Source organism: Dryobates pubescens, chromosome 6 (genome assembly GCF_014839835.1).
Source record: "Dryobates pubescens isolate bDryPub1 chromosome 6, bDryPub1.pri, whole genome shotgun sequence".
In the NCBI taxonomy this organism is placed as follows: Eukaryota; Metazoa; Chordata; class Aves; order Piciformes; family Picidae; genus Dryobates; species Dryobates pubescens.
Genome location: NC_071617.1, coordinates 32,630,135 through 32,657,229, shown reverse-complemented (window position 1 = coordinate 32,657,229; position 27,095 = coordinate 32,630,135). Strand labels below are relative to the sequence as shown.

Genomic DNA, 27,095 nt, shown 5'->3' with positions numbered 1-27,095 from the left:
CGAAAGAAGTGAACAGATTGTTGAGCAGAGTTGGGTACAGTGTTTTGTTAAATGAGTATTAGGGTAGTAAGTTGAGCTCTAACCAGAGATGAAACCATGTGCATACTTCCTGTCTGAGACATAACACAAGTACCTGGGAGTGGAAGAATGAGTGTTCACACAGATCAGCACATATCAGAAACGCAGAGCTGCTATTTCTTTTGCTGGAAAAGGACAGAGTGATTTTCCTGATCACTTTGGCTATTTAGTATATAGTGTAATTCACAGAAACTTGAAAAGGACCAATAACTCTTCAGAGGTATTCCCTGTAGCTGCCTTTATAACAATTTGTTTTGTGAGAGTTCCTTGTTGATTCAGAATTTGAGTGCGAATACCTATAGCCACATTAGGCTTAGTGTGAACTATTTGAACTTTGCTTTGTCGTTCTTTTAATGTGTATTTAGTAAGACTGTTGATTTAAAGCCTGGAACAGGTGGAATATTTATTCCAACCCTTTATAATCTCCAAGTGACTAGGTACACAGAACATTAACATCCTTTTTAAAAAAGTAAATTTTTTTAAACCTAAACCCTTCATCCTGAAGCTGTGGGATTTTTTTTAATGTTCCAGACTGCAAGATTGCAATATTGCAACCTTGCAATATTGCTTCTTTCCTACATAAAGAGCACTTTAGTCTGATACAGTAGGCCAAATCTGGTGAAGTACTGTGGTCAAGCTGTGGGCGCTTGTGGTACTTCTCAGTATAAGTGATGGCGCTGAGAAGTCTCTTTTGTATGACAAACATGCAGGCATGTGGCACTGGATGCTCTACTAGGCAGAAAGACAGTTAGGTAAGAGCCTAACTGTGGAGGTAGAATCTGTCTTTATGGAGCAGAATCTGTTGGATGGTTAGCAGAGGACCTATCTTCAAGTACCTATGACTTGTTTAGACATTCCATTACCTTTAAGGTGGTTCATATAATGGATTTGCAGAAGTCCCAGTCCCCTGGAAGAGTGAGACGAGTGCTTATTGAATAAAGCGGAGATTCTCCGTAGACAGAATCAAGAGCTTTGCACTAGCAGCCTTTTAATCTAATGTTTTAGTGTCTGGGGTTGAAGACAGCCAACAGGCTAAACTGGGCAGCTATCAACAATCAGTGCACTTCCTGGAGTTTCATGGCATGGTATGTGCTACATTAATGGTTCACTGGTATTGAAAACTTAATGTGCTGCATGCTATCCCCTCTTCCCTTGAGGGCCAGTTCTTGTGGAAAAATGGCCAAAACATAAACCAGAACATGAGGCAATGTCATAGTCATACCAAAAATGCAGATGTCATGTTGGAATATTAAAGTGTTGTTTAAAAGTTATATGAAATAATCTGTTACCTTCTCTAGCAATCAATTGGGCCATACCTGCGTCTATTTTCAGGCACCAACTCAAAGTTATTTGAGGTAATTAAATCAAACTCCAGAGAAAGCAATTAGAAATACAGTGTGTCTTTTAAAAGTGGCCTATAAAGAAAATGTACATAGTAGCTTGATTGTTTTGGTTTGGTTTTTCTTAGAGATTAGATTACTTTAAGGAGTTGAATCTTTTGAAAGCTACAAAGCAGAAGTACAAGGTCTGTCTCCATGTGAAGTACTGATAAGAGAAGAAATAGCAGCAAGGAATATTTAGTTGAGAAATGATGGGAAAGTCTGTAAGCACTGGAATATGTTGTGTGTGGAATACTCACTCTTGAATTTAATATTAGATATGACAGACATCTGTTATGAATAATACAGCTAAAATGAACCTACTGAGAGGAATGGCCTTGATAACCTTTTTTTGTGCATAACTAAGTTTTTGTTTGTTTCTCCCAGGAATCTCATCCATCCTAATTGAATCTTCAATAAAGTGGTTACATTAATTTTTTTCAATCTCTTTGTAGGTATTTTCTGAACTAATTTTCATAGTTCTTCCTGAATGTTTTGTCCCTGGCCAGCAGTTTTACACTGAGTGACTAGGCATCAGTTGAAGGAGCACAGGAGACTTAAAATTGCTTCTTTTGTCTAAACCTTCTGTTGTTGCTCTATACAATCCTGTTCTCAGAAGACTCGTGTACAGTTGGCTATCTGCTATAGATGTGTGTTGTCTGCAGAACCACAGTGTACGTGTTCTTAGTTCCGGAATGCTTGGATTTGTGTGTAGCTTTGTGTAGACCGTTGTGCGTTATTTACAAAATAATCTCTCTTTAGGAGGAATTGGTACTGAATTGGTTAAAAAAATGCTGTCTTTCCACTTTGTTTCCTATTTAGATTTTTTTGTTTCATATTGGTTGACAGATGCATGTAGCTTTGACGTTACATCTGGTACTCCCCCATCATTCCATTCTCCTAGTTAGCAATGGTGGCAAAAGTTTGTTGGCTTTTTTTTTTTTTACCAAAGCAATTATGTAATTTAATGTGCTATTTTGTTATATTCAATATTTGAGAAATCTCATTCTGCTGGGGAATTTTGAATTAGTATGCCATCCCTTCAGCGTTCCCTTTCTGTTCTGATCTAGGAATAAAAATAAATCCTCTCCCCTTTTCTTTCCCAATAATTAGTTTAAAAGGATGTACTAAGTATGGACCATTTGTCAGTACTAAACTGTAATGCTGAATAGTTTGAGTATTAGATTGAACCTCACAGAACAATTGCAAACTGGTAGCTATGGTAATTTTTTAATTTAAAAAAATACTCTATATTCAGGGGACTGAACAGTGGAAGCAGACATTCAAGGTATCTTTCCTTCATGTGGTCTTTAAGCCATACAGAATAAGAGGAGAGACCTCCAGAAGAAATGTAAAGAATTGGCATTATTTTTACATAGACTGATCAGTTATGGAGTGTTTCACTAAAACACTTTCTAGAATGATAGGCTATACTGATCAAAAGAATACAGAGTTTCATTCCTAGGTCTCAAAGTACTAGAGAAATATCAAATGCCTACTCACCTTTGAGTAAGATATGCATGAGCCCCATTCTACAGACTTGAAAAGTTGGTATATGCCTGTTGGGTTGCATCATTGTACAAGAAGTCTGTGACCAAATTAGGAACACAGTCAGAACTTGGTTTTCAGTGTGGTAGGAAAATAATTAAATCTAAATACTGTTATTTTTTAAAGCATACTCACTTTTCTGGATTTGCTCTTTTGAACAGGAAACGAGGTAATGGCAGTTTGAATGTTTGGAAATGACACTGAGTAAATTTCTGGAGGGAGAATCAAGTTGCTCTGTGACAGTGATTAGGATAGACTGACTTAATCTTTTCCTTTGAAATCTTTCTTGTTTTCTGAGTAAAGCAGAGTTAAAATATTCAGTATCCATTAACTTAGCATAGTTCCAAAACAAAAAAATAATTTTTAAAAAAAGTAATGGGATTGCTAGCTCTGTATGAAGTCAGCCTTACACAGGTAATTAAAAATAAGAAAAATCCATTTTGCATTTAAAACAGGTACATTAAGTATTACCTGTAGTTACTGGGTTGAACATCTTGGTTTGGGTCACTTAGTCCTTGATGATCTCAGAACACGTAAATCCACATGACTCGTCTTTATTTAGAGGGGAAAAAAAATCAGTTTGCACCTTTCCAAGTCTAACCTAGTAATTTGAAATAAAGAAAATACCCCATTTGCACCTGTAGAGAATGCTAAAGCTGTCAGAAGTTGGTGTAGTACTTCCAGATCTCTGTTAAATAGGATAACTTCAAATTTGGGGGGGGGAGGGAAGAGAGAGAAAAGGGAAGAAAAATTCTTTTGCCACAGTTTCATGCTGTGTAATGTTTGCTTACAAGACTGAGTTGTTACTTGAAAATTGCTGTAGATTTTTGGTGGAAACTTGAAAGACATTTCTTTATAAGAAGTCCCACCCTTCTTAATTTAGAAATCACAGAATGTTAGGGGTTGGAAGGGAATTCTAGAGATTGAGTCCAACCCCCCTTGCCAAAAGCAGGATCACCTAGGGCAGGTCACACAGGAGCACATGCAGGTGGGTTTTCATAGTCTCCAGAGCAGGAGACTCCACAACCTCTCTGGGTAGCCTGTTCCAGTGCTCTATCACACTCACTGTAAACAAATTTCTCCTCATGTTGAGGTAGACCCTCTTGTGTTGTAGCTTCTACCTGTTGTTCCTTGGGTACCACCAGAAAGAGACTGGCACCTTCATCTTCACCCACCCCTCAGATATTTATGGATGTTGATAATATCCACTCTCAGCCTTCTCAAGACTAAACAGCCCCAGTTCTCTCAGTCTTCATAGGAGAGATGTTGAAGTCCTGTAATCATCCTTGTAGCTCTCTGTTGTACTCTCTCCCAACAAATCCCTGTCCCTCTTCAAGTGGGGAGTCCAAAACTGGACACAATATTCCAGGTATGGTCTCACCAAGGCAGAATAGAAACACTGCTGGACGCATTTTCATCCTGCACTTCAGGATGCCATTGTCCCTCTTGGCCATGAGGGCATGTTGCTGTCTTATGGAGAAGTTGCTGTCCACTAGGACTCCCAAGGCCTTTCTCTGTGGAGCTGCTTTCCATCAGGACAACCCATAACCTGTACTGGTACCTGCTGTTATTTGTGCCCAGGTGCGGGACTCTGCACTTGTCCTTATTGAACTTAATGAAGTACAACTTTGTCCAGCTTACCAGCCTGTCCAGATCTCATTGGATGGCAGCACAGATTTCCAGTGTGTCAGCTACATTCTCTCCTTTCTTTCCCCCTTCCCCCTTGATGTTTCGTATCATCAGAAAACTTGCTGAGGGTACACTCAATCCCCTCGTCCAGGTCATTAATGAAGAGTATGAACAAAACTCGGCCCAGTACTGCTCCCTGCGGAACACCACTAGCCACAGTTTTGCAGCTGGACTCTGCACCACTGATCACAACTCACTGAACTCTGTTGAGTCACTTACCAATCCACCTCATGGTCCAATCACCTAACCCACTTTTCTTGAGTTTACCTATAAGGATATTATGGGAGACAGTATCAGAAGCCTTGATGAAGTCAAGATAGATAATATCTGCTACTCTCCCTTCATCTATCCATTTGGTCATGGTTTTATAGAAGGTTATCAGATTAGTCAAGCAAGATTTCCCCTTAGTGAATCCATTCTGGCTACTCTTGATAACCCTCTTCTTTTTCATGTGGTTAGAGATGGCCTCCAGAATGAGTTGATCTAGTACCTTTCCAGGAATGAGGGTGAAGCTGACTGGTCTGTAGTTGCCTGGGTCTTCCTTCTTGCCCTTTTTGAAGACTGGAATGACGTTGTCCCTCTTCCAGTCCTCAGGCACTTCCCCTGTTCTTCATGATCTTTCAGAAGTGATGGAGAGTGGTACAGCAACAACATCAGTGAGCTCCCTCAGCACTTGTGGATGCACTCCAACAGTCTGTGCATTTCTGCATTTTTATTCTATCCAAGCAATTTCTAACCCATTCCACACTGACCAGTGGAGAGTCTTCCTACCTCTAGTTTTGCTCCCTTACCACCAGTGTCTGAGGTTCCTGAGGGTTGGTTTGATCATAATGTTCCTACCTTAATTTTGATTTGTGGGCAAAATGCTGATAATGTGAAAGCATTTTCATCGAGTAATTTCAAAACTGCCCATTTTGCCTTTTCCCAAAGCCTCCAACAGTAAGAAAACCAAAAATTCAAGCCAAAATCTGATTTTCATCCAGATGAGAATTTGCCCAAAGCACACTCTTTGTCTTGGGCTTTCCTATAATAGCTTTTTCATATGGAAAAAAGAATATCTTCGTACTGTGTTGGAGTTTCCAGGTTCACAGAAAAATTCCCTGTTTCAGTGTTCTTGCTTCTAGGAGGTGAAAGATGGGCCAATGGATTGATTTACTTGAAGGAGTTTTTCATCTTCTGGGCTTCATTCTTTCTTTTAGATACTGCATCTGTTTCTGTGAAGTTTTGTGTCTCAGTAACATAAGGTTTGTAAAAACGTTTTAAAAGTTTGTTGTTGCTCTGAAAATGAGGAATGTATTTGAAACAATCCACAAATCTATTATTATCTGCCAGATTCTGTGTATTAAGTGTGCTATAGTAATTTTTTCCCCCCCTGGAGATGTTTGCTCTTACTTTCCAAGCTGGGTGTTCTCCTAACCTCAGCAGGTTGAGCTGTAAGCAAAATCTTGCGCACTCAATTACACTCAGTAATTTTGTTTATTAAGAGATTGATTTTTGCAGTGTGTGGACAGCTCTCTGATGTTGGGTGGAACTTCCTGCAGTTTGAAAATATGTAAGGTAGTAAATTAAACACCTCAGTAACTGGGGAGAAGGGGTTTTGTGGTTTGTTTTTTAATAGTGTCTTTGTTTCTTTTTTACTGTTGTCATGAAAACAGTCCTTCAGAACTTGTCTACATGTTGGATTTACCCTTGTTTTCCAAAAAATGATGATGATTTTCAAGTATGCATTGCCCTAGAGGTTTCTGAAATGCTGTTGAATGACTTTGAGGTGGCTGCTAATTCTGCAGGATGGACTGGGAGTATAAGTTAATGGCTATGTGAAACTTGTGCTCTTCACTAGAAGACAGGAGGATCTGTCTGGCTTAGGATTATTGGTGAGGTGGTATTGGTGAGTTTTCCCACCAATCTGTGGGACTGAGGACATTAATTGGAGTAGTCAAGTATGTATATGATGGTTCTTGCTAACTGGGTGCTTCCATCTTAAATTATGGAAGATGTGCAAACAATAAGAAAACACTTCTTGTGGGAAGGCAATTTCGAATTACTGTAGAATAAAGTTTTGCTGCTATTCCTCTTGCTTAGTATGGGGGGGGGGGGAGAATTAGATGTTGAGCTTTATGCTGTTTCTTTTTTAAACTCAAGATTTAATTTGGATGTTGAGGGGGAGGGGAGAGGGTGTTGAATCTTTAATGAATTTTGGAAATAAGCAGATGTTGAATTTCCCTTTAAAAACTGAAACTAGTCATTTCAGTGGTAGTGGGATTGGACTTTATTTTTTGCTTCTTGAAAAACATTACACTAGTCTCTTGACTCGAAATCTTGTAGAGCAGATAAATGCTGAGTTTTGAATGTTTAATACAAACTGAAATCCGGGCTTTTTAAACCTTGTATGTTTGAGAGACAAAGGGAAGGTACAGACCCAGTTTTCTCTTTGCATAGTAATCTGAAAGTAGTCCTACAGGCTTTCCTATTAAGCGTGTTTGCTGTGTTTCTAGATTGAAAGCTTAATCTTGTTTTCATGTGGTATACTTGGAACACCCTGTGTGTGGTACAGAGGAATACAGATTAGGAGATAGAAATAATATATTCATACACACTGTATTAGATGTGCTTATAGGCAGAGGACACCACAAAGCAATTCTACCAGACGCTGTGCGGCATGACAGACTTTACAAAGGAATTTGAATATACTAATACAGCGCAGTTCAAAGAGGTGTGAGGATGATTTCATGCCTCGTGGAAGGAAAATATCTAAATGTGTAGAAAACCTGGAAAACTGACCTCTTAACAGCCTTAAAAGGCATGTAAAAGCATGATGCTACCATTTTAGATTGTAGTCTTAAAATGCTTATGTAAGTAAAGAGCTCTGGAGGGGGCTGTGTTTCCTCCCTCATAGGACCAGAACTAGTAATACCGACGTAAATGTCCAAATTCAGGAGCAGCGCAGGTTGTTTTAGGATGTGGGCATCTCGCCTTTTATCAGTCTCCCAAGTACAATCAGCTCGAAGGCTGGAGCAGAGCCCTTCCAGCAGCGGGCTTTGCCTGCCTAAGAAAATCCAGTCCCTGAATTGGTGGAACCTGCTGACTGGTCACCTAGAGACAGCTCCTTATTTAAGTGCTCTATCAGCTTCTCAGTTGCGGCAGCCTGGACTACGTATAGAAAGTCCCGTGTGTCCACAGCAGTTGTGAATCGAGATAGCAAAAGAACTATTCGTCTTTCCATTAATAAAATTAAGTAGTAGTAGGGTGGCTGCTCATTAGTTTGTATTTCCCAACGCTAAGTGCAGAACTGCAGGCAGTCCTTGTGTCCCTTCTTACTCGGCCGAGAGCCTGCCAGCAATGGCGAGTTGTTTTTGAGTGCTGACCGAGAACGCTCTGTGGCGCAAGACGCTTCCGGGCCGCTCCGGGGGAGCTGCAGGCACAGCGACCGCCGGCGGGTTTCATGTCCGCCGGGCAGCAATGCCCGGAAGGCGCCTGCAAGCCGCTCGCCGTGCCCTGCGGGCGCTCGGTGCCCGGTGGGGCACGCACTCTGCAGCAGAGGCTTCCTGAAAGCCCTGCGTGCGGCTTTACCCGGCAATCGCCTTAAGGGGACAAATTTAGTGTACCAGCAATCCCCGCTTAATCTGCCGAGGCCGCGGACAGGCGGCGGCGCTCGGTGCTGGCTCGGACAGCCAGAAACTTCTGGCAGCTTCCCGGCTCGGGCCCCTCCTCTTAAAGCGGCAGGGACAGCCCCGCGGTTGGAGATCCAGGACCCGGACAAACGCTGGGGCCCGACTGGTCTCCTGCCGTCGATATTGCGCGAAAAACAATATCACCTGGGCTCTGCTTTCTTCTGGCAGCTTTACCAAAGCTAGAGTGTGGAACAGGCTGGCTGTATGTCGCCTGGGAGCTGCTCACACTGCTGGTAACGTTCAGCTCTCAGTAGTCAGCGCCCTGCTGCAGCGAATGCTAGGGAAGGTCTTGCCCCATTCTCTTCCCAAAGCAGCCTTTCCATTCCCCCATTTTGGCTGCGGTCCCATACTCCCGGGGCAGCGACGCTTCGGATACGGCCCTCCACCGGTTTCCGTTTGGAGGATGGCCATCTTCTGTTGTCACTCAGCAACGCTTGCTCCCCTTCCGGTAGCCGAGCTTCAGTCATTCATTAAAACAGTGATTCTTCTTGCAAGTGCTTGGTGGTTGGGTGATTTTGATGAGGATCTTAAAATACCAGACTTCTGCCAACAGTTAAAAAAAAATCCAAACCAAACCTAGAGATGACCCTCAGCCTCATGCTTCCTTCCACACAGTTCCTGTGTGAACTGTTCAGAGAGAGTAAAGAGAATTAGAGACATTCAGAGAGAGGAAATCTGCAGTGTATATTGAAGCTATTTTGAATGAGATCAGTTATTGATTTAATTATAAATGAATGACAGCATGTGTGATGGGCACATTTTTCAGTTTTCCCGTTCAGCAAAAGTTTATTCATGGTCTTATGCTACTGAAGATATTATTTACAAATTATGATGTGCAAGACATTATGTTCTGATATAAAATATAAATGCAAGTTCAGATTACCTTGTAAAATGAAGGCTGAGACTGCAGCCCAAAGATTTGGAGACAGCAATATATGAGACTAGTAGAGTTCATTCTCAAAATGAAGTTTTAAACAACACCTGTTTTAAAAACCACCTTTTCAAATCTTACTGAATGTGTTCAGATGTTACCTGCATTTTAACATGTGTTTTATTTCCTGGTAATCTGTACTGAAAAATAGAAGAGAAATAAAAAATGCAAATCCTGCAAAAGCATGGCAGAATTAAACAGGCAAAGATACATTCACTCTGAGTGTATGCATGTCTATTAAATGATGTAAGCACAAAGCAGGGAAGGAGTAACAGAAAAAATACCTGAATATCTGTGTACTTATTTTTAATCTCTGATTTTGGTGGAATTGAATAAAACCTGCTTGAGAACAAGTGACTCATGCAGAATTGGTGCCAATTACAAAGTTGTGCTAAGGATTATCTGATGTGAATGTCAGACTGCTCACTACTGCTCCCTTTCTTCTGTTTTGTGTTCTCTATGGTGCATCATGTCTTGCTTGTTTGGTTTAACTTAAAACTTTACAGTGATACTATCAATCACAATGAGGGGAAGTATTTTGAAAACGTTTAAGTGATTTGTGGGGAGGAAAATATCCAACAAATAATTTCTGTTCAAATGGAATAATAAAATTGCAGAAAAAAAATCATATATGTATCCTCTGAAATTTTCACATAGTTATTTTAAAATGCACAGTTGTTCATAGTGGTAATTACAGAAAGGCATTTAATGAGTATACATTTTCCTCTCAAAAGCCACTCTAGTACTGTCTTCTTAGTAAGTGTGCCTACAGTGGTAAGCAAACTGTTTGCTATTCTTTGACATTACTCTGCTTACAATGGTGAAACTGCTTCCAGTGGCTAGAGATAGCTATTGTAATAGTAACATCAGGAGATTTAGGCTAGGAATTGAAATAAACTTATGTGGTAGTAACAGAAATCCATTCTTACAGCTGTTCATTCTTCAAGTTGATGTTCATTTTGGGAAAAGCTTTTAAAAATAAGACAGAATAGTGATAATGTAATTATTAATGTTGGTGATTATGCTTTTAGTAAGAATTTAAAGTCCTGTTGATGTGCGTGTTCCTCTTCCATAAACTTCCAAGCAAAACTAGAGCTTGAGATTCTCTTGGTTCCCACTACTGTAGATTGTTTGGGGGGTTTTAGTTAATGTTCAGTAGTATTGAAAAAGCATTATTTTCTGTAAGTTATTATTATATTTGAGATAATATGTGTGGCTGTGTAAGGATATTGACGCAACCAGCTCTTGAAGTATTTGTGTATAGGAGAATTTTAGCGATGTGCATTTGTCTGGCTCAACTTCCTTGTTAAGGTAATAGTAGCCCTCTGTGCTTTCTTTTAAGTTTGAAAGATCAATGTCAATGTTGTAGTGCTGTCAGTTTCTTCACAAAAGGGTGGGGGGGGTGGGGGAGAGAGGAGGGATACTTCCATCTTAGAGCTTCTACTGACTTTGCAAGCAAATACATTGCTGCTTTTCCCTGTTCAGATTTGTGTGAAGCAGCCACTGCTTCATATGTTCTACTGAGGGTACTAATCAAAACCAACTTTATTACCATCTGAATCCCTGTTTCAGCATCCTTTATGGTGGGGTAAGAAAAATGCTTCAGCCTGCCTTGAAGGCAAGTATATTTGCATGGTTAAATAAGCAAGGAGGGAATGAATTTCAGAATCACAGACACCTTGTTAATCTCAGTTGAGTTTTGTTAAGTCTAGAATAGGAACAGATATGTATTCGTGGATATATTACTACCAGAGTAGTATGTCCAACTACTCTACATGCAGTTACAGACCATGCATGCAGAGAGAAGAATAGAGGGAGGGATTTATTAGCATATTCATGTTTTTGATGATCTTAAGTGCAGATTGATAATAGTTTTTTAGTATGCTGAAGTGTATTCTGTTGCCTGAAAATGAGAGGTAGACTTGGGCAGAGTCAAAGTAAAAAGATCATTAGTACTAAGTTAACACTGTAACATCTTGTGTCTCTCCACTCCAAATTTTGCAAAACTTAAATTTCTGAAATATCTTGCATTGAAGCATTCAGGTAGATACTTGCGTGCCTTCACTTCTGATGTATCAGAGCTGGAAACAGCCATTTGGAATTACCTGGTGCCTCAATATCAAGCACCTCAATATCAAATAGTTGCTATGAGACCTGTGAAGGAGATTGCAGAAAGAGATATAGAGAGTCTGGATATGCCAGAGTTGCCCCTTGTAAGCTATAGGGGTACAGAAATGTGATGTGGGCCTAGAGAGACACTTAGATATTTCTTCCCAGCTCTTGTTTATGGCTGCATGGAGGCTCACAGCTCTTGGAAACATACCTCATTCCTTTTAGTTGCTACTCTTTGCCTTTCTTCTTCTGACTCACATTCTATGAAGTGATAGTGACAGTTACCTAGAATCTTCTCCCTTGGATTCCACTGGTTTGGGTGAGAGAAAATGGACCTTCTTTGAAGGAATAGAGTAGAGCCTTCATGGGCTTGCTCTGCATACTAACTTGACTCATGTTCTCCTACTACCCCAAAACCCACTTATTTCCCTTCCTTTCTATTTCCTGTTTCCCTGATTGGGTTTTACCTCTTCCTTTGTTGCTTATTAACAGACCTTGTCTTTTGTATAGGCCTTTCAGCTTTACTGTACATTTGTCCTACTGCTTTTTTTCTTACTATCCTCTGCCACCTGGGCTGCTCTTCTGGTGAGCACCCACTTATATAATAATTCACTTTGTTTCATGTTGAAAAAGCAAAGAATTGTTCTATTTACTGATGAAAAATGAACCTTAATTATATGAGGGAAGTAAACACCAGTGTCTCCATGATAGTTACCAGATTTTGAGGAAATAAAAGGAGAAGGTAGAAGACTTGGTTGGCCTTAACCATTGCAGCAGAACTGGCCATCCCATCTGCTATATCTTCACAGGGTGTGGAGGTTGGAGGCTTATTGTTGCTTGTTTGACACAACTGTGGTATAGGTTTATTATATTTATGATAGTCATTGGGTAAACTTAGCATTGCATTCTGTGTTTCTACTTCTACGATATTTATATGCCACCAAATTAAGCTTTATTGGGCTGTTTCATGACGCTTTGTCTGCAAAAGCTGGCACTGCTGTGACAGCTATATTGCCAGTGGCTAGTAATTAAAAACCAGTTGTTTTCCTTTCTGTTCCAGGCTATTGATGAGCCTCCCTATCTCACAGTGGGCACTGATGTGAGTGCAAAGTACAGAGGAGCCTTCTGTGAAGCCAAGATCAAGACAGCAAAAAGACTTGTCAAAGTCAAGGTATGTGGTTTTCCCCCAAACACTTTTTTGGGGGGAGGGCAGGGAAAGTCATCACTGTTAAAAAGAGCACAACGTGAAACTTGTCATCTTGAGGCAGTTAAGAGGTTGTCCTTTCCTTGGAGACTGGCAGTGCAGTCTTTGAAATTATAGATTATTTTTGCTGGGAGGGGTTACCCCTATGCGATTAGATGCATTCTCTTTCTTTCACTGCTTTGTCATCTGCCTGCATCCAGTATTTGTAGTCTTCAGTGCTACAGGCTGACCTTAAAGTAATTGATCAAGATATGACAAACATAGCCTTATATATGGCAGAATGTTATAAAATAAATGACTTAAACTCCTCAGAGTAAGTTTAATATGGTTTCTTTCACTTCAGGAGCACAGGTCACTGCCATTTGGCAGTGGCAAATACATAATGCTTCAGCAATAATCCTGCTGTCTTCCAGCAAAGACTTGGCATACTGAGTCCTACAGAACAGCAAGCTGAGGATCTTGCCTAATGCCTGTAATGACTAGTTAATGACTGAATGAATCAGCATAAGATACTTGCAGATGGGTTGCAAGAGATACATTTTAACATCCCTTGGAAATTTGAAGTGTCATTTCTAGAAATAAAGAGAACAATATTTGGGCTTTTAAAAAATTACATAGTAGGTCTACACTGCAAAACGGTTTTATGTTTCTATTTGGGTACTCTTGTCCTGAAAGCTTCTAATCTGAGAGCAGGTCCTGTTTTTCTGCTCTGCCTCTTACCTTCATACACAACTGTAACAGAGAAAGGATCAAAAGCACTTATGAAAAAAAAAAAAAGATTATTACTCTGCAACAGAGGTTTAGTGGCAGAAGATTTTTCTTATGTCTACTGTAAATCTAAGTGAAAAATTGTGAATCTTGAGTGATTATAACCTGTTATGCTTTGAAGAGCCTTCATTATATACTGTCATCCATTGCTTGAATATAAGCCCATACGCCGTGGCTGATTTTTGCCTAGAGTATGTATGAAGGAGAAAGCAGGCTATCTTGAAAAGCCCTGGTGGTAAGGACTGTTGTCACTTACATGTTAATAATGCTAACTGCAATAAGATGATGTTAGTCTTCAATCTGACATTTAAAACAAAAAAGCCTTTAGAGCAAATTAGTGATCTTAATCATAACTCACAGTATCAGCTGGTACAGCACCATGGAGTTTGACTGAGTATTGGTGTTTAAGATGCTAAGCATCAGTGTTTAAGTACAGCAATTGCATAGCTCACTGAAATCTTAACTCCTTTCAGCTCCCTACCTTTGGGGTGGCAACTTGCACATGAGGTTGTTTTTCATTGACGAATACTTTCTTATGGGTTTATTACTTGCAGTTTAGTCCCTACAGTGTTTTACAGAAAGATCTTGAAATGAAATGGAATAGAGTTTTCATTGTATATTTTTTGTGGAGGCTGTATCTAAAGCCCTGTGGATTCAAGTCTGCATGTGTGTCCTCGGCGTTACTTGTGTAGCTTAGGACAGTTAAGGCCCAGTGCTGCTGCTGTTTTGTAGAGAATTTATGTGGTTGAGATGATCTCCGCCCCCGGTGTGTGAATGTAGTAACAGTATCTTGTCTTCCCCCTGCTAAGAATGCACAGTTCCTAAACTGAACAGTGACCCCTTGATTTTCTCTAAAATAATCTTTTCAGCTCTTTCTGCCACATGCAGGCTATCCTCAGTATTCGCTTTAACCAGTATTCCTGTAATCAGGTGTACTTTGTTGGAATTTTGGTAGTTTATCTGCTGCATTTATTTTCCACTTGTTTAACAGTTTGTTCTGACCCCAGCATATTTTATGCCCTAGTCTCCTAGAACTGCTAGAGGAAAAGGAAAGTCAATTAACTTCGTAACATCAGCCTTAGTTTGAAGCTTTCATTTAAATTTTGCAACTAGATGCTCTGTTGAGAAGGGATGGCAGCATTTTTTTTTTTTCAGTATGGAGTATATCTTTAGGCAAACACATTTAATTGTGTCTCCTTTTACTTGCTTTCTTCTGTCAAATTTAGCTTTTTAAATAGTTTTCCATCATCAGTATAATTTAATAACTTGATTCAATTTAAGGCAAGTACTATGTATTTATCATTTCAGTATTGATAGGTACTGTATTTCACAGGTTTGCAGTCTTTGGCAAGTTCTATGTATGGTAAAGAATTTTACATTAATACTGTAACTACGTTACAAACTTTGTCATGGAAAGCAGTACAACCTAAGATTTGCATGGACTTGTGAAATGTGTTGAAGGCACTACAAATTTGACTAAAGGGCAAGACTTCCAGTGTTGTTAGTGTGGTAGTCTGGTTCATGATCATAGAATCTTCTGTAAATTTTCTTAGCGATTTAAGCCAGTTTATTTTGACAGCATCTCCTGAAACAATTAGCACCATTATCCATACCCACAGACGTTTCAGAAGAAACTGTTTTTTTTGTAGATATTTATGAAACAGAAACCAGTGAGGCATCTGATGTATACAGCCTATGAGGACTGTCTTTTCAGGATGTCAAAGAAAAGGGAAATTCCAAATGAGTCTAAACAGGTCGATGATGTGATTAACGTCTTAATCTTTTGCCTGAGACAGAAAGGATTGACAATAACAAATACTGTGGGCATGAAAACCCACACGAACAAATACTGACATCACTTTTGACAGCTTCAAAAAAGGCCAGTGTTGTCACACTGAGTTTGGAGTTTGAATATTTCTGTTAATAACCATTATTTTAAGTATCCCAAGAAGCAAAACCTGGTGATATCAGAAATCTTCTCCCTAAAAAGAGTCAAAACCCCAAGGCATCTTCTAAAAGAAAAAAATCCAGAATACACAACAGCAATTTGCTTTGTTCACCTTTCATCATAGTACATTGTGGCTGGCTCATGGTTTTGGACAGAGTTCCTTTTTGCTGTAAAATACATTTAAGGCAATTACAGAAAGTAAATAAAACCAGAGGTCTCTAAATCAGACTTGATATACTGGGTGGTTTATAGAAGCCAGTAGTGACCACAGGTTTCAAATTACTGAACTGAACTTCTAATTTCTATATAAATCCCCACCTGTATCAGCCAGGCTGAAGTTCAGAAGGATAATCTTTGCTCAATTAATTCCTAGCCTGAATCCTTTGTCTGACTTTCAGGTTATGAAGTGGTTTTGTCTGTCTGCATTTTAAAACTGGAGTGAAAGTAAAACTCAAGCTGTAATTGACAGGAAGATCTTATGACTTTCAGTATAACCAAGTTAATTTTGAGTGAAATGAATGGTGAATATCTGTAGCATCTGATACAGATAACTGAAACATAGAGTTGAATTTCCAGACTTTCTTTTCCCCCTCCCTCCCTTCCCTTCATGAGGATAGCTTGTGTATGAGTAAAGGCAGAATCGGTGACATGGGAGAATAGCTCGGAAATAATGAAAAGTTAGGTGTCTGTACGTTTGCTTCCAGTTAACTAACATTGTATAAGCTAGGCTTACATTAAATGAAAGGCTATTTCAGTTGTTTATTTTATTTAGTTGACAGCAGTGTTCTAATACTTTTTTTGTTTTGCTCATCTTTCAACTTGACAATGAGAGAAATGTGCTTTAATATGCACACGGGGTTACATATAGATGCTAAAACTGTTTGATTTCAGAGCATTGAAATAGTTCTTTAGCCTTATTTATGAACAGAACTATTGAAACTTTTTCCCTTTCTTGCTGCCATATAATTCATTAAGAGAATTGCAGACATTGTTTTGAGCCATTAAATATTATTGGCAAGCTGTTTTTTATCACTTTCTTTAGAGGTTCTGTTCTGGAAGAGAAGAAATATTAGAAGTTTTGGTGGCTAAGAAATTGTGTCATATTTCTCACATATATGAATGATACATGGTTTTGAGCAAGTGGAATGATTATGGTGACCAACTGTAGGATGAGAATTAAGAGAAGGACTACTGATATTTGCGTGTGCTTATGCTGCTCAATTGTATCAAGTGATTGTCAGTTGAATCGTACTTTTTCAGGTAACTTTTAGACATGATTCTTCAACAGTGGAAGTGCAGGATGATCACATAAAGGGTCCCTTGAAGGTAATAACTTTGTTTTATATTTTGCTAATACTTGGAAAAGCATTCTTTTGCAGTATTTGACACCAAAATGTATATGCAGTGTGGGGGGGCACAGTGGAAAATTCAGTTTATTACACAGGCCAGACAGGATTACAGAGATTAAAAGGTATTGCTGCAAATCTAAAGTTAGTGTGCTCTTCATGTTTTCTTTTGTAAGTAGAAGGGTTGCAACAAACAGGGGCTAATGCAAGCCTCTTTGTGGTGTGGTTTTTGTTTTGTGTTGGGTTTGGTGGTTTGTTTAATTTTTTTTTGGGTGTTTTTTTGTTTGTGGCCTTTAAGAAGTTTGTCTGTCTCTGCTTTTTAGTCACTCTTGCTTTGGAATACTCAGGACAGGATTTGATGGGCAAGCACTTATACAAGAGAATGACATCACTGAAATTGGTTCTTGTTCCCCACCTGCTGGCAGGAAATAATCATCTCAGTTAATTGGCTTATTTTAGAGGAATGAAAGAACTTTTGAGTGATATAAATATATTCAAGTGAAACTGGAGAAGTATAGTATGTTTAATGTAGAAATAGGTTAGAAATTAACCTGTTTGCTAAATACAAAGTGTTGAATTAATTGCCTGTTTCAGAAGCTCTACAGTGCTAAGTGGCTTTTGTATTTTAGGTAGGAACTGTTGTGGAAGTGAAGAATCCAGATGGAACATACCAGGAAGCAGTTATCAACAAATTAACAGATGCAAGTTGGTACACTGTAGGTAAGAGAAATAGTTATGTATTTGGCTAAAACTCTTGTCTTTAAAATAGGTGTGTGACTTGGATGTGTCTTAAGCACATTTTTAGGGATGCTTAGGTTTTCAAAGTTGGTATAAAAATACCTCAAAACTAACCTGCTTATTTTGGGTTTATGTAAGAAACTGTTCCACTCACAATGTGAAATTGGGCCCCCAAGTAAAGACATAGTGAATTGCTCTGTAATTGGTAACTGCTTCTTTAGATACAGTATATACTCTTTTCTGAAGCAAAGTATATTGTCATAGTTCTCTAAAGGAAAGGAAATTATTTTAAAACGTAAGTTGCAGTGCTTTTTCCCCCACTACTCTCAAATACAGCCCTGATAGCACCTGCTGGTTTTTTCCAAAAAAATCCTTTCCTGTTTGTTTTCCTTATTTTTCTAGTGTGACATTTCAGACTTTAGATGATGTATCCACATGCCCACAAGCAAACACAGCTTTTGCTTTTTCTTTAAATATTTTTAAAGGCTTTATATACATGGATTTGCTCTTTGATGCTATGTACTAGCAGATTGAAACTTAGTTGCTTTGAGATATCAAGGGTTGTTATTGATGAAGTGATGTTGAACAGCTAGGGAAGAATTGACTTCCCCTAGTCATGGTCCTTTTAGAAAGGAATAAAGCTGTAAGTTTAGATAAGACTTTTCAGGTAAATGTTCAGGAAATGTCCATTTTCTTATTTTGAAGTAGAATGTATAAGTAAAGGCAGAGAGACCAGGTTAGAATGGGGTGAATCTTGAGGTATAAAGAGAAGAATTAACATTTTAATTGTGTTTTGGTAATTAATGGCGAAGTGGATCACATATGAGAGTGTTTAAAACCAAAATGGTATAGGTGGTATTAGAACTATGTTATCTGTATATATTTATGCTTTTGATAAGGTGTGAGGTTAGCAGTTCAGCAATAAGAATATAGGTATCACAGAGCTGCACTTTATAAATCAAAGTAGAAGCCTGTCAGAAATCCTGAACTTGAGAAATAGGAATTGGAGATACAAGAATTGAGACTGGAAAACCATATTTTGTAGATAAAAGTAGACAAAAGCATGTTGACCTTGGAGATTTAGTGAAAGGAGCGCAGGTGCTGGCTGTGTCATGCACATTGGGAGAGCAGTGAGTCTATGAGTAGATGATTAGAAAAATCTTCGTCAGGAGGTTGAGTGGAATGAAGCTGGAATGGTCTTTACCAACACTGATAACTTTGCAGATGTGTTTGAAAGCCCTTCTTCAAGGTGTAGTTGCCATTTACTAGATTTCAGAATAAGATAACTCTGCTGGTTAACATGTGCTGATGTTGTCACTGAGACGTATTTAATTACTTGCATTGTTGAATGATTTTGTCATGAAAATTACTATGTTTTGGTCAAAAAATTGTGAAGGGGCAGATAGATCTGAAGTAGTACTTTTCCAGAAGGTGTTACTTGAGACCTTTTATGCCACTGCAGCAGCTGCATGTAGAATTTAAAATAACCATTTTGGGGCTCTTGAGAACACTAAAGTATGGGCAAGATTGCTTTAAGAGCATCCCTGTTTGTCTTATATTCAGAGAACGTCTTATGAATATAAGTTGTACATCAGTTTGTTTAGATGTCCTTCTTGGCGCTACTACTTTTCTACCAAAGATACAAACTAAATTATGTTCTGATACAGCCTTTTAAAACTAGTATAGCACAGCTGTAGATATTCACCTTTTCCTTGATTTATTTATCTGTCCAATAAAAGTTCCTTTAAAAGCTCAAGGTAATACAGTCATGGTAACTAGGTACTGTTTTCTTATTCATATAAATGTGTCTTTATAATATTTGTGATATTCTTTAACTCAGTGTTCACTATGAGGAAAGAAACCCAAACCCATGGGATTGTTCAGTTTACTAAAAATGCAGAGTTGTGCCTGTTCAAAAGCAGTCTTATCCTCTTCTGCACTTTTTTGTCACTATGTTGCTTTTACTCAGAATTCACAATGGGGTTTATTTGCATTGCATTTTTTTTCCCCTTCTTTCAGTTTCAGAATAGGTGTTTTTAAATGCATTGCACTCCTGTATATCTGCCCAGTAGATTGTTTTGAGGATGTTCCATTAGATTAGGATATTATATGCATTACAGCCACATGCGCTGTGCTGGCCACACAGATCTTTTAGGGAGGTGAAGCTTTTCCTTTGAATGTATTCATGTTATGGAACAAGATTAAGAATCCCTCTAGGAGGGAAGAGGCGACAAGCAGATTACCACATAAGATACAGAATGTGGCCACCTACATAGCTTCAAATAGTTGTACCTCTGTTGGTAGTCAGCTTATCCCTGGAAGTTGATAGATTATTTTTTTATCTAATCTCTCATTATGTAAGAAGTCTTTTACGTTAATTAACACAAACTGAATTAGGAACCTGCTGCCTTCTACTTCACTTAGCTAAGGGGGACCTTAATTAAGTGTTAACCATTTCAAATGCAGCTCCAAACCTGCGTTTTCTTGTGCAGTTCTTGCCCTTTGCACTTCTGAACAAACTTTGAAGTGGCATGCATCTGTAACTGACACTTTATCACTAAATGGTACTTTACCATTACTGTACTAAAAAACACAGGCTGGAGAATTGTAGTCACAAGGGGACATTGGTTCATCAGCAGTACTGGATTTTATATAGGGATGAAAAATTCTTAGAACTAGGTAAATGTTACTTTTATATAAAATACTTGTCTAGATTTTTGGTGCATCTCATTGCTGTTTTTGTTTGAATTAGTAAATGTTGAAAATGAAGTGCAGCACACACCAAAAGCTGGAAGTGTCTGAAAACTAATCTCTCTAATCTTAGATCTTCGGCTGCTTGACAGACATTCTGACTCCTTATTTCCACTCATTTGTGAAAGTGTTTACTTATTTTTAGTCTTCTGTCATATGATTGAATTGTAATGAGACTGAAGAGAATCAGGCTTGGCACTGCTGTTGATGGACAGAAGAGATTATTTGAATGGGGGTGAGAGAGATGTGTAAATTGCTGAAACTTTTAACACTTTAATCTAATCATGGGGTTGTTTCTGTGCCTGCAAAAAACTTCAAGGTTGCTGCATTGTGGAGTCAATATAATTGTTACCACTGTTTGGGGAGGGAAGAGGAGATCAGTTCTTGTCTTGCTGAACAGTAGAAGCATAGCCTAGGAGTTAAAACTTGTCATCAGGTTTTCATCCCTGAAGTACGTGTAGAAGACTTGAAAAAAGCTTACTTTTTATATGATAAATTTCTCATCTTCTGAAGAGCTCACCTTGTATTTGTGCAGTGGATTTCAGGATTTGGAAGGATAAAGTATGTAGCTGAAGCCAGTTGTGTTATGAACTTGTTTTCAGTTGATCTAGTGATAGCAGACGTAGTGGAAAGTCTAGAAACCAGGAGCTCCACAGTTCTCTCAGCTGCTTTTGATGATCATCTGCACTTTGACCATTGTCATCTTCCTTAAGCTGGTAGCACTGTAAAGTTGAAGGCTGTAGAGACAGTTGCTGATATCAAAATATCCAGTTATGTTTCTATATAGTAAGCATAGCCTTCATTGAATACTGTAGGAGTCCTGGTTCTGCAAAAGTTCTGCAGAAGAAAAGTTCTGTAAAAAACTGAAACTGCTTTAAGAATAGGGTTTTTTAATTTCTTGAACTGATTTTTAATTTTGTGTCCTGATCCTTGAACTGTCTGCTTAGCTACCGAAGATTTCATTTAATATATGCGAGCATGGAGTAGCTTATGTATTTGGTTGAACTGTGCCAATGCTTTACTAGATATGCAGCAGGATCCAGGTACAGCTTTATTATAAGGACTGGCTGCAGGAATATATATCTCATTCTTTCTTACACCTAAATCAATCTCTGCTATCATGATTTTAAAAAAGAAAAAAAAAATAATAATTTTCTTTTTCTCTCCTCTTACCTCACTTCTTACATGGTGACAGTATTTGATGACGGTGATGAGAAGACTCTTAGACGTTCTTCCCTATGTTTAAAAGGAGAAAGACATTTTGCTGAAAGTGAGGTAACTGAAGAATTTTGGTATGACCATTTTAATTCAGAAAAATTTAAATGTGGTATTTTTAGTGCCTCTGTCTTTGGTGTGTTATGTACATCCATGCTACTGAAAATGGGGATTATGTAAAATACAGTCTATAGGGCCTGGCTTATGTTTTTAACTCAAGAAATACAATTAAAATTAGCCAGATCGTGTAAATAAAAAAACCACCAACATGAAAATTCCATAGTTTTCATTTTTACATTATGAAAGAAGATAGATGGTGGATCATACAAGAAGTGAAATCACACAACAACTTTGCTTAATGTGAAAAGTTATCTGTAAGCACTGGAAAAATCAAAACACGGTGCATGAAAAAAATTGTACATCTTTGGATATAATTAAGTTCTGCTGGATTTCAGGTAGAGGCTCAAGTCTGATTTGTAATATATCATAAATTTAAAGATTGGTACTTTGAAAGAACCAGTTATAAGTTGCTGTTGTTAATTTGAAGGCAGTTACCAATATTTGTAAAGCTGGTTCATGTCTTTAAAGTGACTTGCATTTTAAAGTCCATAAAAGTTTGTAGCAAATTTCAAGTAGTTGACATTTCAGATTGAGAGTTATTTCTCCTTATGTAAGACATTCTGCACTGATGGGCAGACTTATGTGAATGTGTTAGCTTCCTGATCTTTTGCTGTACATTATATGGTCAAATCTGCTTCCTGTCTGCTTAATGCATTCTTTGGAGGGTTCAGATACCTTCTAGAACCCCAAGTCAGAGTTAAACACATGTAAAGAAGTGGGCCTTAATTCTCTGCTTGAATGGTCCAAAGGCAGGACTTCTGGGAAGAATTGTCTGTGTGTGTGTTGGAGGGAAGTACGTTATTTGGAGATGAGGAGGAAATGCTGGAAGAAACCCCTCAAATCACACAACGTTTAGTAATGGAAGACAGTCTCTATTGACAGGAATTACTTCAGCCAGGTTGTTTTGGAAATTAACTCAAGACAGGGTTTTTAATATGTGTATGTACTTTTTTCATTTCAACAGACATTAGATCAGCTTCCTCTCACAAATCCTGAGCACTTCGGGACTCCTGTTATAGGAAAGAAAACAAACAGAGGAAGGAGATCCAATCATATGTAAGTTTAACATCTTTATACCTGTACTGTGTGTATTCTGAAGCTTTCAGAGTTTGTGTAGTTTTGTTGTATTTTCAAGCTTGTAATTAAAAAACCAGGAAGCTGTATGAAAAGTGTAGTCTAGCACTCAGTGCAAGTCAGCTTTGCTTGCATTGTCACATGCAAGAATTTAAAATAAGTCTTCATATATTCAGTATTTCAAATAGTACTGGTTAGAGGCAGGAGGTGGTGTTTTTATTCTTGGTTATTCAAGTAAAATAAGAAAGTGACATACCAAATAGAAATATGTTCATAAGCTATATTCAGAAGCTTCTCTGTGAATAGATTATTAGTATTATAAATCTCTTGGAAACAAACTAAAGCCATTAAATTGTCTAGCTGATATGAAGTCTTTGTAGAAGGTACTGGAATCCTCACATAGACCTTTTGGTTTCTCATAATATGGTCTCTGAAGGGCTTTTAGAAAAAGGCAGACAGTATTATGGCTTGCAGCAGAACTTATTGATAGCTGTCTCTGAACTTTGTTTTTCTAATTTTTTAAAATCAGTTGCAGGTGGTTTTAGCTGAAGTCGTTTTGTACATTTAGACACCCCATATGGTTAAAACCAGGCACAACTTTTTACTGGAACAGACAAAGAAATAAGCCAGGACCCTTTTTAATCAAAATGTGTTTGCATATTTGCTCATCTAGTTAGATTCCAACACTTCATTCAATGTGAAATTGAAACAGTTGTTGAAATGCTTCACTGCACATCTTTAAAATACCATTTCAGGATAAATAGACTTATTTTTCTCTTTGCTTTTCATCTCCATAACTGATGTTTCTTCTTCAGGTATTTGTCCATTCTCAAAATAGCTTTTTATTCTGTATGGCTGTTAAAATAAAAACAGAGATTAAGAGGAAAGCTGGTTTAATTTAGTGTTGGTCCAAAATTACAAGAGTGTTTTTGAGCAGTACCTAACTAGGGCAGAATTCTCATTTTGAATTTTCTGACAGTGCCTTTCAGTTCCTGTGTGTGGATGTGTTGCTTTTTTTCTGTGCTACCTGTAGATGTGTGTTTCTGAGTTTATACTCTTGCAGCTGTTGTTGTAATACCCTTATAATTGTTTTTATCAAAAAATACTTAACAAGCAATTCAAGTCATTGTTATATATGCCTCTTAGACAATAAGCTTTGGATCTCTTCTAATTATAATAGACAAGTATTGAATAGTTGAGTTTTAAGTATTTTTCTATTGTTTAGTCCTGAAGAAGAATCTTCATCCTCTTCCAGCGATGAAGACGAAGATGATAGGAAACAAAGTGATGAGTTACTAGGAAAAGTTGTGTGTGTGGATTGCTTCAGTGTGGATAAAAAGAAAGCTCTGTGGTTTCCAGCCTTGGTAAGAGTTTTGTCTTTATTTTGGTTTTGTAAGGTTTAATTCATTTTCTGGGCACAAAAAAAAAGTTAAAAAAAAAAAAAAAAGATGGATTATATATTTCTCTTCCCCCCCCCCAAATTACTTGCATTAGAATCTACTGTTTCTTCAAATTTGACTGTGTAGACTGTAATAATAGTCAAAGAAATTGTAAGAAAAAACTGTTTACAAAACATGATTGATAACTTGATTTTAGTTCTTAAAAAAAAAATGGAGCTTGTTGACCTAATCCCAGCTCATGAGTGGGTTTAGTACTATTGAACTAAAATTTCAGCTTTGTTTTTTTTCCTAGGCTACTGCATGCATTTTTCTGAAATACCAAATTCAATCAAGGAAGAAACTGGAAAGAAGTGCAAAGAGAGGGGAAGTTTAGTGACTAACTAGCTATAACTAACTATTATTTTTCTAGGTTCAATATAAATTCATTTAGTAAAATCAAGTGTTTCTTCTTTGTTGCTATGGTAGGTAGTGGAGAATTGCCAGTATATTTCCTTTAAAATAACATTCTAGTCCTTTAATACAGATATTCTTTTATCTTCCTTTTATTCTGGTTTAATGACTTCTTTTAGAAATCTCATAAAATATCACTGTTAGTCAAAGGATTCATGTAGACTGACTACTATATTTGGAAATTAACATATTTCCATCTGTGGTACCTTCCACTACCATACTTTTAATTTTTGATTATTAATTTAAAATGTTTGAATAACTTCTCCCTGGCAATGAAAGCTTAAAATGTTTATCTAATTTCAGGAAGACTTACGATCTGTTTTAGGAAAGATGCAGTACAGTTACAGTTTACTCTTCTTGGTGTGTGCAGTGGCTTAGTTGCAACTTTCTACTTGCCACCTCTTGTGTCTTGTAATGTAGTCCAGCAGCTTTCCAGCAGGATTTTTTTTTGGAAAAGTGGTGGGAGAGAATGAGTCATTGAAATGATCTTTTTTACAACAAGGGAGAGGGTAGGATATACAGCAAAGAGGTAGATACCATGTTAATGGCAGATAGCTTTAAGAGAGGTTTTCAGTAATAGACAAGAAAGTCAAGCTGTTTATTTACTAAAAGCTGTCAGCAAGTTTGATGCAGTATCACCTACTTCACATTTGCACTCTTGTGCAGTGGTCAGTTGGACTGGCAGGAGCTATGTCACATGGTTGGGTTACCTCTTCTGGTCATGAACATGACAGCAGTTTCCATGGCAGCCTCTCTGGTTAGGTATTGGGTTTTCATAAGACTAATGTAATGCTGCTCAGGATAGCTATGGGTCAGACCTTAAAGATTAACTGAATTGTTCCTTGTGCTCCCAAGGTATGCTAAACACACACTGTTATTTCCTTGGCTTTCATTTGGAGATTAGAGTAGCACATTCTTCTTAGAAAGCTTCCTGCAATGAATGAGAAGCAGTAGAGGGATAAAGTTTAAGGGTGGATCTTGTTAACCCTGAAATAGCTTATCCTAGATTAACTGTTATTTTAGTAATCAGGTTTATAGCTCTGCAAATAAGCATCATATTGCATTTAACCTGAGAGGGTGTGCCAAAGAATGGATTCATGCTCCAAATAGCTTTTCTTTTAATCTGTTCCCATGTAGCCATGCCTCTCCATTCTTTTACCTTGTAAGCAGGTTACTACATAAACAAGATAACTTTATCATATTACTGCTTTAACTTTATGCTAGTTGTAATTATACAAATAATAAAAATTATGTGACTATTGTAATTATATGAATAATTGTATAATAATCACAATTTAATATGCTGAAGAATGCATATGCCAGAATTACCTTGTTATTAATGATACTATGCACTGATATGCTGTGTATGGAGGACATTGTGCAAGTTTGTTATGTGGAAAGAAATTCACAGTAAACCTTTATGGCAGACAGCAGTTAAGATTATGCAGTGGAAACTGATTGCTTTGGGTATCAGCTCTATAACCAGATAGCCTATCACTTGTAAAATTGCAGAGATCTAAATTTGGTGAAAGTTACTGTAAGAACTCAGGGATCAATGAGATTGTTTTAATCCTCTGTGTGTGGGGATTGGTTTGTTGGTAGTTGTTTTCTTTGGAGGGCTTGGTGGGTTGTGAGAAATGGCTAATTGTAAAAGGGTCTGGCAGTTGCCCATTATGTCAAGGAGTGTGACTGAGTAAGCCTTAGAGCATCGCTTAGTTTTAATGTGTACTTAAAGGCTTTTGGAAGTTGCAGTGAGGAAATCTGCTTGCAGCATTTTCAGAAAATTGATTTTGCGTAGGATTAAAGATCTCATCCTCCTGTGACTCCAGTAGAGGTGGTTTGTTTGCCTTTGTTTTTTTCAAAGAAATAAAGAAAACCTGATTCAGGCAAAATCGAGGTGATGTTGCTTGATGTAAAAGCACTAGATGAAGTGGTGCTGTTTTTCAGCCTCTGAATGGATTTCTGACTATTAAGGTCTTGATGCTTCTGGAAAACCTATAGCTGAAGCCAGAAGGGCCTTTCTCCATCTTTAGAGAGCTAGGAAGTTGTACCTGCTTCAAGTGGGTGGTGATAATCAGAGTATTTTACCTTTATACTAGAACACTGTTACAAGCTATATCTTGAACTGCATTTCAGCCGCTAAATTATAATTTTGTGAAGTAATTTCTCCAGAGACTCTAAAATGCATTGAATTTGGAATTGTGGGCTGGTTTCTGGTTTGCTTTCATTGTTGTTTGGTTTTGTTTATTTTTACAAACTTATTTAGCCTGTGATACGCAACTCTTTCACAATCAGTTTGAGCTTTTGATTTTACCTTCTAAAATGCTGTGTGGCTGGTGACCTGTGTATGGAGGAAAATACCTTGTATCATACAGTATTGTTACATATTTGGTAGAAAAAGTAGGACTAAAGGCAGTTGTTGTATGAGAGAATTTATGCACCAGGGCTGCAATCATTTGCCTCTCCTTGAGGTTTTGAAGTAGCCAGAATGTTCTTAAATTTCAGGGAACTACACACATTTTGAGAGAAGAGATATGAGTCAAGGAGAAGGTTGCTTTTCTGTTCCAAAACTGTGGAAATTATTTATTTTCAATTATCAACTTGCATACAGGTTTAACAAATTTAAACAGCTTTTTATAGTGCAACAACTACATCTTGTTTCAGTGCTAGACT

General features: G+C 37.9%; 1 protein-coding gene across 2 annotated transcripts in view; it reads left to right on the top strand.

The window, feature by feature from the left end:
- ARID4B (AT-rich interaction domain 4B) overlaps window positions 1-27,095 on the top strand; it is an 85,144-nt gene that overhangs the window by 18,810 nt on the left and 39,239 nt on the right. The window contains exons 3-8 of one of the 2 annotated variants that reach the window (XM_054162273.1): window positions 12,469-12,579; window positions 16,589-16,654; window positions 17,304-17,394; window positions 21,359-21,438; window positions 22,463-22,554; window positions 23,828-23,936. In XM_054162273.1, the coding sequence (XP_054018248.1) occupies window positions 12,469-12,579; window positions 16,589-16,654; window positions 17,304-17,394; window positions 21,359-21,438; window positions 22,463-22,554; window positions 23,828-23,936 (549 nt within the window). Of the gene's footprint in view, window positions 1-12,468; window positions 12,580-16,588; window positions 16,655-17,303; window positions 17,395-21,358; window positions 21,439-22,462; window positions 22,555-23,797; window positions 23,937-27,095 lie in introns of both variants that reach the window. The other variant, XM_054162271.1, reaches the window with a different exon arrangement.